The sequence below is a fragment of the Rhinichthys klamathensis genome, unplaced genomic scaffold, assembly GCF_029890125.1.
Source record: "Rhinichthys klamathensis goyatoka isolate OS25496 unplaced genomic scaffold, OSU_Roscu_1.1 h1tg000137l_1, whole genome shotgun sequence".
NCBI lineage: Eukaryota > Metazoa > Chordata > Actinopteri > Cypriniformes > Leuciscidae > Rhinichthys > Rhinichthys klamathensis.
The window spans coordinates 933598-948170 of NW_026606672.1; the positions used below are offsets into that span (position 1 = coordinate 933598).

General features: G+C 37.1%; 1 protein-coding gene across 3 annotated transcripts in view; it reads right to left on the reverse strand.

Moving 5' to 3' along the window:
• Positions 1 to 6291: 6291 nt before the first annotated feature.
• nsmfb (NMDA receptor synaptonuclear signaling and neuronal migration factor b) overlaps positions 6292 to 14573 on the reverse strand; it is a 29592-nt gene continuing 21310 nt past the window's right edge. For all 3 annotated transcript variants that reach the window (XM_056257402.1, XM_056257403.1, XM_056257399.1), the window contains 8 exons: positions 13252 to 13379; positions 13011 to 13094; positions 12653 to 12686; positions 12422 to 12492; positions 12227 to 12306; positions 11137 to 11239; positions 7463 to 7538; positions 6292 to 6869 (listed from right to left, as the gene is read on the reverse strand). In XM_056257402.1, coding sequence (XP_056113377.1) covers positions 6772 to 6869; positions 7463 to 7538; positions 11137 to 11239; positions 12227 to 12306; positions 12422 to 12492; positions 12653 to 12686; positions 13011 to 13094; positions 13252 to 13379 — 674 coding nt within the window. In that variant the 3' untranslated portion in view covers positions 6292 to 6771. The remainder of the gene's footprint in view (positions 6870 to 7462; positions 7539 to 11136; positions 11240 to 12226; positions 12307 to 12421; positions 12493 to 12652; positions 12687 to 13010; positions 13095 to 13251; positions 13380 to 14573) is intronic.

A 14573-nucleotide genomic window follows, 5' to 3' on the forward strand; every position in this document is an offset into this window, starting at 1 on the left:
ATCAATTCCCAATAGACAAAATCATGTCCCACCCTACATTTTTGTTTGTTCTACTCGGATATATTTCGAAATATGAAAGAAAAGAATTCCTTTTCATGCAGACTTTAAGAAAGACTACAATGATGCCCCATTTCACAAGTTCACTTGATCATATAACCATAGATCAAAAATGTATATGATAATGTTGATGAAAACAGGTTTGACATGCGGTCCAAGGGTAAACAATCAATTTGGGGGGGGGTGGGGGGGGGGGGGGGGGGGGGGTAATCAATTTGTATATAATCCATAGACTGGCATATTTAATCTGATGTGAATGAAAACAAGGTGCGATCATTTTTTCAACTTGGCATACCGTGGTGACTGGTGTCAACCGAGTAAGAAAAATAAACATGGAATTTAATCTCAGTAAACTAGATCGGTTAACTCAGCTATAAACTGTTAATGTATGTGTTACATCCGCTGAACCTACAGTACTGTCTCAACTCGCACCTTCACTAGATCCCTATCACCTGAATATTGAACTGCAATAATACTCCAGTCTTTCTACTTTAAAATGTCATGTTTAATTCAATGTGTTACTTGCTGATTCTGTTGTTTTTACACCAATGTTTTTAAAAGAGGCCTACAATAAAAGAGTAGGAGCAGCAATAAACCAAGATTGTTCTCGAACACTGTTCTCGAAATATTCATGATACAGTATCATCAGTTTTGTTCAGTATCACAGACATCATGGTTCACATGGCCATAAAATTTGAAACAAAATGTGAACTGTTATAACAGCAATACACGGGTAATATCAGTGGTGCTTTTCTATCTACACACCAGCCTCCACAATCACTCGTGGCATCATGGCATTATTATTATCATCACTCAGTGAAGCAGAGTGGGGTGGGGCATTCCTTAGCTTCACATAATCATGATGGATGCACTGGGGCAATGCACCCGATAGCTCCCTTCTCCCATCAGCACACATTCCCTTAATCACTTCAGACACCAAGATGCTCAAGCCAGTCACGCCTAATAACCCAACTAGAAATAGATGATGCAATGGTGCCGCTCTCTCTTCTGTGAGTGAGTGTCAAGCAGTAATTGCTTGAGGTAGGAAAAGTCATGAAGCTTTTCCTCAGCTTGTACATTTATTACACAAAGCCAGTGTAATAAATACTTGGAGCGAGCATGGGGAAATGTATCGGAGTAAAAAGTAAACTTTGTCTTTCAAATTGTAGTGGAGTAAAAGTGAAAGTAGATGCAAATAAAACATACTCAAGTAAAGTGCAGATCCCCGAAAAAAATACTTAAGTAAAGTACTTCATTACCACCACTGCTTATAACTGCTTAATGCATTGCCATGCAGTATCAGACATCTTTCCCATCATGATCAATAACTTCACGAAAGCAGGGGGTGGTTGAATATGTTTTAGCAGATATGATGCATTACAGATTCCTGGTAGGTATTTAGGCTTTACAATGGTTTTGTGTGTAACAATACAGACACTAAGTGGTTTTATGTCCTTGATATGTGGGGCCAATGCCAGTAAATCTGAGAGAACACATTTAGTTTCTCTCACAGCCTGCACAGTGTTTGTGTTGGTCAGAGATAGATTACTCCCCTCTCTGTACTATGCTCTCACACAGAATCAAAATGCTTGACCAGCAAAAAAAGGTGATCACTCTCTCTCCCCCTTTCTTTTTGTAATGCCACTGCTTTTTACATGTTGTTGATAATGTTTTTAATTACATGTATATGTTTATATTTTCGAATTGAATCACATAAAGCTTTTGTGGTGCTGATGAGCTTGTCTGACTCATTATTTTTAATGAACCAAAAGTCTCTCGAGACCATCGGTTTCTCAACTCGAGCGCTGCAGCATCAATTAAACAGTGCAATCTGTGAGCATGTCAAGAGATTGGTCAGAGTGGCCTATACACTGATCTCCGGGTCACTATTGGAAACAAGAAACTGAAAAAGAAAAGGAGTGACAGAGAAAAAGAGAGAGACAGAGGGAGGTTGTTCTAGATTAGTTCGTGCTGTACAGCGGTTTGTCCATGTATCCTGCACATGGTAACCTTTCCCGGCGGCATTGTGTCAGGCTTTCTGTTCTGTACCACAGGGAATCTCACCACAGTTGTTTTTCTATTACCCACACTCTTATACCAGAGCTTTTTGCTCACGAGAAAAGAACTACGATCCCCCTGGACTTCTCACTGCCAGCCCAGGGCTTCTACCAATCGAAGTGTTGCATGTGTTTGATTGTGTAAGCAAGTGCGTACGGGTCTATCCATCCATTCTCCAATCCGCTCGTAGGGTGGCGGGATGTGTGTATGGGTATATGGTGTATAAAGCATTTGGAGATTATAAGTATTTGGAGATTATCATAGATAGACTGAGAAATCAATGGGAAATCTAAGCAAATGTCACCCATTTTTTTCTGTCTGGTTTTCTCCTGGATATGGGCTGGTCACTTGTGTTTATAGAAAGATAAATCGGGTTTGAGGTGATGAAAGTTTTTTTTCTCCATTTCGGTCACCTGGAGTTTGGGTTTCTTTCTACTGTCGCCTTTGGCTGGCTTAACTGGGGTTTAAAAGACACTTAATATTTAGTAATGTTACTGATTTGACACTAACTTGAACTGAAGTGAGCTGGATGATGACACTATTGTCTTTTGCAGAGCTGCTTAATAGCTGAATCAAATTGGTTTCATAATAGATTCAATTTGCAACACTGACACTGTTATTGAACTGAATTGAATCAACAATGAACTGAATTGAGTTGAATAAATGACACGATTAACTTCTGTGGAACTACTTGTGGTTTAATTGAACTCTTTTTACAATTGATGAACTTGAAAACACAGCTATCGAACTGAACTGAATCAACACTGAACTGACTTGAGCCGAATCACTGATTCTGTTATTTCTCTGTTTATTATTGTGAAGCGGCAATGAAACAATCTGTATTGCATAAAGCACTATATAAAAAGGTAACTTGAATTGATGAAAGAAGACTCGAGACAAAATTCCACTTAAAACTGGGCACATTTTACTGTAAAACAGATTAAGAAACATTTCCAGTGTTCACTGCTGTGAAGAGGTTGTACAAGACAAAACAAACAGTTTTAGAGCAAACTACCTTCCTGAATACAACGTCTCATGTTAAATACTGTGAACACTGAGCTAAAGAGATAGAAACTACGAGCATAAGCTCGGTCATTTAAAATAGCAAAATGACAAGATGAGCTCATTTGCTTAAGAAATATTGACCATTTATCTGAACTAAACACTATTATATCACTATATTTGGCAATGTAGCCAGACTAAGAAAACCATACATGTTTCCAGCACTCCTCAAATACTTTTAGATATTGTAATAAAGGCTATATTAAAAGTATCATTGCTACTGACAATGCTTTAAAGTGATTAGTTTCACCAGTAAGGCCTTGCAGAAATTAAGAGACATTGCAAGACTGCCCCAAAAACAAAAAAAAACCACAGTAGTTCTCTTAAAATACCCCATGAGCCAAAGAATCTGACGATGCAATCATGATGTTGTCAGTCATTCAGCATTTAATCTAATCAACTACTCCATATCAAACAGCAGGACGAGAGACACAGGACAAGAAGAATATAAACTAAAATATTCGGCTTTTAAGAGCTGAAAAAAAGTTACATTTGAAGCAGTGTAACAGTCCAGACATTTAAAAAAAGAAATTGATGTAAAATTCAGTTACACTTTATTTTAAGGTGGCCTTGTTACAGTGTAATTATACAAGTAAGTACTGCGCAATATTAATTAACAATATGTGCTTTCTATATAATTATGGATTGGGTTTAGGGTTAGTTGCATGTAACTGCATTCTTTACATGTTGTTAGTAACTACATGTAAAATGTGTAACAGGGACACTGTAAAATTAAGTGTTATCTAATATTCTTCATTTATTAGGTCAAAATCAGGCTCCTGGAGGCCTTTTCTCTTCCCCAAGCGGGTAGCACATCAAATCCACACCAGAACCATTTAAATAAATTCTCTTTAAATCTCAACATATCAGGCTTACAGGCTTTGCTCCACAAAGTCCAAAGGGAACCAACAATAATATTGTGTTTTCTTAAAACATAATGTATCTTAGTGCCTCATCGAGTTTAATGTTTACCAATTACAGTATTAATGTTCGAATTAGCATCACCATTTCTTTGAATTGCTTTATACGTGGGAATCATGAATGATTTGTACAGTTAAGGGAAAAACTGCCTGAAGCCTTCAAATATTATTGCCCAGAGCTCAATAACACCCTATATGTCTTTCTCCATTATGTTGCAAAGCCAGTGGCTGTGGTAAAAATTAAAACGGATGCCGTTAGAAACATAAATAGCATCCAAAATATATTTAGACAACAGTGTCCTAGAAGCAGCACAGTCTGTCCTAGAAACAATACAGCTCATGTTACAATGTCTATTGCTACAGAAAATAGATGGGGGGGGGGGGGGGGGGGATTTATTTGGAATGAGACGCATGCATGTTTTAAAATGTGTTTTTCCACCAAACTCTCCTTTCATTTCCTAAATCCCACCTAACATGACATAACTAAATGAGCTTTCTGATCAACACAAGGCCATATGGCAAACACTTATTGCAAAAGTAAGTATTCACGCTTCACACCTGACTTGCCATAGACCTTTCAGCAAATCCAAATGGCTCCATGATCCTCAGAGCTCTAGCGGAGTCCTTGCGGTTCTCATGTGCCATTGGCTCAATCAGTGTCAACACACAAGACATCAAATGCTATGTTCTATTACACCCACACAGATATATATTCATAACTATCTATTTTACACTCTATCATGGTATAGCATACAATGACTTTGATAGAAACAGTGCAGGGAGGATTACATGAGTTTAAATGAGCTTGGAAGCCAAAAATCAAAACCATCAAGACATGCATTCATCTAAACATATCTAAAGAAGCGGTCGGGCTGTTTTGATTGGATCTAATCCAAACACAATCCGTTCCCCCGATGGCCCAACAGAAACACAGATTTTGAGCTTTATTTGATTTTCAGGGCGTCTGCACAAGTGGTCAGAGATGAAAAGAGATGTGATAGATCAACACAAGGAAAACAGATACGCATCCTTGACATCTCAGTGCTTTAAAGCTAAAACTCACTCACAAACACAGACATAGATAAACGTGTAATTCTGCACATTATACTCTCCACGGCTTTATGCTCTAAATATAGCGATACTAGGGATGCTTTTTCTGCTGGCTTCCATTGGATATTGCAATGCATTCCCATCTTCACATAATTACACCAGTAAGACTAACCACATTGCACTTGTTCTATCTGGCAGCTTTCGATGAAATGCTTTGGACTGTCTATTGCACCAGCTGCTGATGTTTTGCACTTGAACATCCACTCGTGATGATTGAAGATTACAACTATCTACCGAGTTATCTGTTTGGTGCATCCAAAACACACCCACGCACCAACTACGGCGGACCACTTTAAAGGCTAAATGTACTATCCTGTATACTATGAAAAAAATGTAACATTCAGAACCACTTACTATTGAAAAGAGAAATACTGCAGATACAATTGCACTTTGACTTATCAGAAATAAGTTATCGTTCACCTACAAAGAAAAAACACCACAAAACAGAGTGTGACATCACATCAAATACATACAGACGATTATGACAAACAAAGAGACGGAAATACACAAATATGACACGATTCGAGCGTAAACTCGCTAATTGTCTAACGTTGTCTATAGGTTCAAATTGAATACATTTTAAAATCTTATTCAAAGTTTTCTTAAGAAAATTTTGAAAAACGTTGAAGCTAAAAGACAAAATCTGCTGATCTAAAATGAGCTTCTTCTACACATGCCTTAATGTCACACACAAAGTGTGTAATTTTATGGAATTTTAGACGAAAAATCTGTAAGTCTATAGAAATCTAAAATGTCTAAACACACACAAAGCCCCTGATACAGATTTCAAGTGTTATTTCAACCCCACTCATGTAGCTCAATCCCGTAAACTGAAGAACTTCCTATTGAAATAAAAAAAGTTTCTCTTTTGTCTCATCTCTCTATCTAAAGAAGGTACAGTACAGAGTGAAACCTGAGTAATATTCCCTCGTGAATCTTAAACAAAAAAAAACACACCATAGTTTAACAACTAAAACAGTGCAATATTATGCCGAAAGATAAAGTACAGTAGTTATTTTAAGTTAGAGTGAATATGTACATACAACAGTAAGTCCACAGTTTCTCCTTCACCTGTAGATAGTGAATAACATTAGAACCTCTAGTACTGTTTAGTAAATGGCCTTGTTTCATTGTCCCTGCTAGTTCACCACAAAAACAGCTACTCAAAAATACTAACAAACAAATCTGTTCTTATTTTTCCGTGTTATCACAGCTTTCTCAATTCTCAAAGAAATTGAACATCATTTTCTAGACCTCACACAGGCTAAAAGGTAAGACCTGCTGATATCTAGCGAATGTTTCTCTGTCAGGCTGAAAGCTCAAATAGATGGGGTGAACACACAGCCCCTACAGTAACAGTAATGGCTGCTTCCCCTCTTGTTACATCTGAGGGCAGAGAATTCAAACATCTTCTCAATGTCATCCATCCTCATCCTCAACCTCATCTTCCTCCTCCATCTCAGGGCTTTTCCGCCCAGGCTCTCTCTCTCGGGAGGGAACGTTGCCGCCTGGGCTCTAAAGTAAGCTACCTGCCTCTTGGGCTGTTTAAACCAACGACACAAAGTCACAGAAGGTCATCATAGTCGAGAAGTTTGGAGTGCTGGCGGCTCTTCCACAAGCGGTAGAGGCGGAAGTCGAAGTACATTTCGATCATCTCCTTACCTAAGAGTGGAGAGATCACAACATTTTTAGCTCTCCTTAAAATATCAGACCATCAAATCACAGGCAGCACGTCACACATCTATTGTACCATCCGCTGTGTAAAATAGATCTACATTAGGAAGCCTTTATAGGCATTTGTGGGTGTTTTAAATACTGTTCTCTATTTAAAACAGTGGTAATTATCCTCAACAGTGCAAATCAAGCGGTGTAGAGTCCATAGGGGACAAAAGGGAGACAGAAGAGGAGGGAGGGGAGCAAGTGGGCCTCCTGAGTCCAGTGAAGAGACAGGAACAGTGGGAGAAGATAATGAGGTTTTAATTGGAGAATAATTACTGTCAAATCAATAGCGGTGGCACTGATGAGAGTTGGGGTCAGAGTTCACGTGGCACATAGAACTCTCCATACTGTGCATGTAATCTGCCATGCAAGCGTTTATTTGGCAGACCACCATATAAAGACAGAGTTGACATTATATATATTTTTTTTAAATGCATGTTTCGTAGTTTGTTTACTGCATGTGTGTCAGAATATGTGTGAGTGGTCATCTCTGTCATGTGTGTGTGTGTGTGTGTGTGTGTGTGTAGTACACTCACCCTGAGCTGACAGCTCCAGAGGAGACTTAAACTCAATGGCATGAGGTTTCATCAATCTCTTGAGGTTTTGAAAAAGCTGAGGATGAGAAAACTTTGCTGTTACTGTTCAATTTTCACAGTTGTTCAATCTAAAATTGTCAAAAGACCTTCGATTTTACTCCCAATATTCCAAATAAAGACTAAAAACGGATATTACAGATATATTTTTCAATGATCAATGCTAAAATCAATATTCAGAGAGCGGGGAGGTTGATTACAATAAAATGCAGATACAAAAAAAAAAAAAATAATAATAATAATAATAAAATATATATATATATATATATATATTTGATACATATAATTTAATGAACGCAAAGGTATACATAAAATTGTTATTTGATTACTTTATATACTAACAACAATGTAGTGTGTATATTTAATATGCAATATTGAATACTTGTTATTGTTATTATATACACACACAATATTTAATAAAAATTATAATTAGTAATAATAGTAATAGTAATTATTATTAGTATTGGTTTTGTATACATCTAAAAAAACAAGTTTCCAATGATAATAATAATAGTGTTATTTTAATAATAAAATATATATTATTATTAATAAAACGTTACTGCTTCATTTTATTATTACTATTACCTATTTACTCATTCACAATCTAATAAATTATTTTTGGCTTTAAAATATAAAATATTGTGTGTATACAACAACAACAACAACAACAACAAGTATTCAATAATAATAATAACAATAATAATGAAGCAGGAAAGCATTCAAATAATATAATTTTTTATTAAAATAATACATTATTATTATTAATATTACTTGTGTAGTCAAACTAATTTAATTATCTCAACTGATTAGGCTGACTGTACATTTCAAATTGGCCAAATATCAGTCTATAAGTGCTATATAAGTCTGTAACTACTAAAAGCTAACCAAAATCTTAATCCAAACCTTCTCTCTGGTCGTCTTGATAATCTGACTGCACAGGCTGTTAATAGGAGCCATACAGCGATGTGTGTGCATCATAAACTAGAGGGAGCTGGACAGGGCAACTGGTGGAGTGTTAAACTGTGTTCTGCCATGCTGTGATCGACCTCCGCTGGAGGGGCTCTGGTAGTGTCAATGAGAATCCTTCATATCGGGACAAAGCCTGTCAGAGTGCATTAATTGCCTCCCGCTATTCTCCTCCCAATCCTTTGACTTCTGTTTCTCTGGATGCTATCAGTATAATCTCTCATCTGGACAGCTTTCTGAGAGCTATTCCTCCACCTCTCTAAATCGATCATGAAAGCCACAGAAAGCCTCATAAATGCAGGGTCAGATAATCAATCTCTTTCCATTGTAGTGAAGACCAGGCCATTTGTAAACCAAAGGGCTCGCATTAAAAATCCCCTTGCATCAGGATATACAAATATGACTCCTAATCATGAAAGGCAATATTAGCAGCTCAAATCAAATTAGCAACAGAAAAAACGGGACACATGGGGAACTGGCTCAAAGCTAATGGTTATAATGATGCTGAGCAAACTAATCCCTTCCCTTTATTCAGTATAACATTACATATGGTCAGGCAGTCGTTACAACCTTATTAGCTTTCTGCCTGGTATTGAACACACAAGATATGTGGCCAGCTGCTGCTGCCTTGACACGGCTAATAGAAAAACAAATCACAGAGACAGTGTATAACCGTTATCTGATTTTAACACTACAACAAAAGCACAAAGGCAGGAGTTTAAAGGCACAGTTCACTCAAAAATTAAAATTCTCTCATCATCATGCTTTTCCAAACCGGTATGACTTTCTTCTGTGAATCACAAAAGCAGACATTTTTAAGAACATACTGGTTGCTATTTGCCATACAATTAAAACGAATGGGAGCTGGAACTTCCAAGGTTCAAAAGGAACACAAAAGCAACAAAGTATAAAAAAAAATTAAAAAACAATCCATACGCCTTGTGCATGATATTCAAGAGTTATGTGATGGACATATTAGATGCCACTCTTTAGAAGTGGATCTCTAAAATTAATTTGATACGGTCCATAAAACGAGTCTGAATGATTTGTTCATGGATCGAACTGATCTGGTTCTCAACTCATTGACTTAATGATCATTGACTCAAAACTCATACGGCCTACTTATATGACACTTTTACGGTGCTTTTGTGTCTTTTTGATTAATTGTAATTGCAGGGAAAAGAGAAATGTGTACAACAATAAAATTTCATACAGGTCTGGAATAATATGAGGGTGAGAAAATGATGATGGTGCAGAACTATTCCTTTAAAAACAGAGAGAAGGCATAAAGCTATTGGGTTGCTTTCTGCTGCTGCACCTGGCCAGAATCTATATATAGCAAGTTCACTGAAGCTCTTTCTTTCCCCTTCAGAAGGAGCAGGGACCATGGGGGAAAATTGCTAAATGCAGCGAAAAAGCCTTCATGTTTCTTTTTTTCTTTACTTCAGTTATATTCTCTCAGAAACCGACTGGATCAAATGCTCATGTGGCAGAAATTTTAGTGAGACTCTAGTTTCGTGCATGGTTATGTGTGTACTTCAATCAGGGACTCTGTGTACTTCAATCAGAAGACTGCATCCAAATTTGTTTACCAAGTGTCTGTCATACAGGTGCACCATGGCGTTGTCAACCCTCAGCATAATGGTGTTGCAGAGCAAGTAACTATGCTTAAAATTATCTGTGATTTGCGGGAATCCTTTGCATATAGACATGGAAAAATAGGACAAAAAACTAGACATTTTGCCTCACAACACCTCTCCATGGTTCAGAACACATCAGTGTACACTTATAAATATTATGCACTCATTCACCATTCAAAACACATGTATTCTGACACATTTGTGATTTATTTATGATCTCACAGTCACGCAGCGTCCTGAATGACGAAAATGACTTAAAATCTGATCTGACCCTTCAGACTTCCAACATTTTTTCAAAAACGAGATTTTAATCTGATCTCAAAAGATTTATGGTTGCATCTTGGATCAGGTTTGTTTGAATTTTGGACATTTAGCATGATAATACCACTGACGTATGGTAGTCATTCAGTACCATCTGATACTGTGGGTTACACCACAGTACTTTTCTGAAAGTGTTTATCGTTATAAGCCCATATCCAGCTTGGCATAACTGAATATATGTCCAGAGCTGTGGTGGCCACAGGCAACTGTCAGTGTGTGCCACTGAGAGACTGCGTGTGTGTGCATGTTGGAGTGTGTGAGAGTATATGAGGCAGAGAAGAGCGAGGGTGGAGGGGTGACAGACTGTCTATCTGTCAGTCACAGAGCAGTTGCTTGTCAATCTGGCACCCTGATCTCCTGCAATCATATCCCTGCCTCACCCTGAACACACTCCAACCTGTCTTCCTCCGTTTCTCATGCACACAACTGCCACAGCATGAAAGTACATAAAAGTATGAGGCTGTGCAGTCGTGTCAGCTCTGGAAGGGTGCTAAAACCCATAAATTAGTGAATATAAAGAGTATGACTGATATACAGACTATAAACGTAATCTTTCCATCTATAGACTGAATATTCATCCCATTCCCCTGTATCTCTCACTCATAATTTCCTGTCTTGTCTTTAAGACAAAAATCCTATGGAATGAAACAGTGGTTAAAACACACAGGGAAGTGAGTAGATATTATCTACCTTTTCTCCATTAGCATTGCCGAGCACATAGCAGCCCATAATGTGGATGAGGTTGGGCTCAGGATTTAATAAACTCATGAATCTGCCAAGTCTCTTCCAGAACCTGCACACAAAAGCTCAGAATGATTACAAATTAGGGCTACATGGTTTTTAACAGTTGATTATCTTGATATTGTAAATTTCATTGAATTGACATTAGAAGACGTATATTGTGCAACAGAACGCCATCTTCAAGTAAGCTACACAAAATAAACTGAGCTGTGATCTTGAATGATTTATCAGTATATAAAGAGGTCCTCTTTGCAGCATGAATAACAATCATTACAATTTTTAATTAATAATATCCTGTATTTACACCATCTTGTGGGTTGTTGATTATAATGGGAGCATTCTAGTTTTGTCATACACTGCAAATAGAAAATTGACGCAACAGGAGTGGACCAAAAGGCCATTTTTCACATTTGATTAACAAGGATGTAAACTCATCAAGGGTAAAAAAGGTGATGAAGATGTGACTCCCCTTGCCATGTCCTCTAGGAAGAATTTTTGTTTTTATTTTATTTGTTTTATCCCATTTCGATGGTCCACTTTAGACGTTCTACTAACTAAAAGTAACTTTGCAACTACATGTCAGCTACCAGTCATTAGAGTATTAGTAGACTGTCTGCTTAATATCTGCTATCACTTTATTTTGATGCTCCCCCAACAGATGTTCTACTGACTATAAGGAGCTTTGCAACTACATGTCAACTTATTCTACTAACCTGAACCCTAAACTAACAGTTTACTACAGTCTAATAATACTAACTAACGAAATAAAGTGTAATCAAATGCTGTGCATTACTTCTAATACTAATAAATATACTAATATTCATCTTAATGTCTTTTACGATAAACCACAGAGCTTTTATTTTGGCGGAAATACTGAAGAGAGACCTTAAAGTTTCTGCTTAAGATTTTTGCATCCCTGAATTCATTGTGGGAGACACCACTGTTATCTCAGTTTGTTTTTTTGTTTGTTTATTAATTGAGCAGCACTATTACAAATAGAAAAAAAAGATACAGAACTGTTTTGTGAATGTAAACTCACTGTATCATGTCCTCCTCCTTCTCTACTTTAGCAAATGTGGCCACTTTGTTCTTCAGTAGGTAAAGATGACCTGGACCTCCCTGGAGAATAAAGAGAGCCAATTATGCAGTGGAAAATAACATGCACATAAATACTCCACATGCACACTTGTGAAAAAGCAAGATATGCAAATTATCACACATATTCTTTCCAAACCTGACAGAAGATGAGCATGTTCCAGATTTTGCAGCCTTTTCTGTAGGCGGTGAGTTTCTTTTCAATCTCCTCTGAAGAGAAGAGAGATGAGAGAAGACAGATAGCAGAGAAGTGGAGAGGGAGGCAGCAAGGGATCATATGAAATTACAGCCCAGCTTTTTCATAGTAAACAAACAGCAGGAGTAAATATTAGGCATACAAAAAAAATGTGTCTGGCCAATTAACACGTACCTAGTATATCATCGAAGGTGGCATGTTCATGATCCTGCAGGCAGAATACAGGGCAAGCATGAACAACAACAAAAAAACTGCACAAATCTGAGATAGGAATTATCAGTTGGTAAATATTACGTCACGTTTTTATTTGAACATAACTTAAGCATAATATATGCGCTAAATCACTAGCTTGGCATTACAAAGCAGTCATCTGCAATCTCGAACAATGATGATTTGCACTACTAAAACTTGCATGCGAGAGCTGACTGGCAGACATCATTAGCGGTGCTTAACACAAGGGGCTTTATACTGATAAACAAAACTTTGATTCTCTTTGATCCTGTGTATGACTGCATCATTAAACTATACTCACATAGAGAATGGGGATTATGGAGGGGTCGTCCCGGCGGATTATGTCGGGAACGTACTCGGCCTTTGGTACTTTTGATGAAATTAGCTGTTCAAAAACAAGGATGAATAAAACACATGCGTATTAATGAGCCCATCGATGATCAAAAAGCTGCACTACATTTAATGAGAAATTGATGATGAGTTCATAGGAAGGCAGTTGGCTCATGTCAAAATGGATGAGGGTGATTGAAAGATCCACGTACCATTATTTTGGGTGGGATGAAGTCATCGCCCTCGCAGGCTGCTCTTTCTGACTCTCTCTCTTCCTCCCAGTCGACATCATCACAGTCTTCTTCATCCAGATTGCCAGACGACGCCTGGAGGTCTCCACCTGGGGAAAAGGTAATATGCAAATACACAGAAACACAACACAACACAAGCACATAAACGACCAATGAGATGACAGGTTCTATCAACAAGCATTCTGTTGTTCATGTCTGAGAGGTTGGCCGTTCTAATGTATGTGAGGAGAATGTCTTACAAAGCAACGCATTTAGTGCCATATAGGACACAAAGAGAAAGCACACATATAGACAGCAGAGTACATCTGTGGTAAACAGACATTTTACACATGCACAGATGCTGATGTGTGTGTGTGTGTGTGTGCGCGCATGATGAATAGCACGATGTACGAATCTTGCACAACGCACAAATGAAGCCTCTAGAGAACATGTCCATTTCATATTTAAGATTTTTGTTTTTTAATTAATTACATTTAAGACATTAAATTCTGCCACCCAAAATCATATTCTCATAATAAAAATAAAAAAGGCATTGTTATTACTGCAAATGTAATAAATAAAATGTATTACAAAAGTTTGGGGTTAGTAAGATTTAAAAAATATATATATTTTATTCAGCAAGGATTCATTAAATTGATCAAAAGTATTTTAAATAAATGCTGTTCTTTTGAACTTTCTATTCATCAAAGAATCCTAAAAAAAAGAAGAAAAAAAAAGAGCGGTTTGCACCAAAATATTAAGCAGCACAACTGTTTTCAACATTGATAATAATAAGAAATGTTTCTTGAGCACCATATCAGCACATTATAATGATTTCTGAAGGATCGTGTGACACTGAAGACTGGAGTAATGAAGCTGAAATGTCAGCTTTGCCACCAGAGGAATAAATTCCATTTTAAAATGTATTCAAATAGAAAAACATTACTTTAAATTATAATAATATTTCACAATGTTACTGTTTCACTGTATTTTTGATCAAATAAATGTAGCATTGTATTGGTGAGCATGATAAGAGACAGTCAAAAACATTCAAAAATCTTTACCCCCCCAGACTTTTGAACGTTAACTGTCTTTAAAAATATAAACATGCTGTTGTACTTCCTTTAATCAATGTTCCTTTTAAGACAAGTCAGTCCAACTCCTATTCACTCCAGTTGGCAAGAACAGAAATATCAAACAGAAAAGCTGTTTGTAATTGTTATGTTTAAAGTTACGTTTAAATAAGACCGGGACATGATCTTGACAGGCATCATAAGATTTGTATATGAATGTTTTGTGTGGGT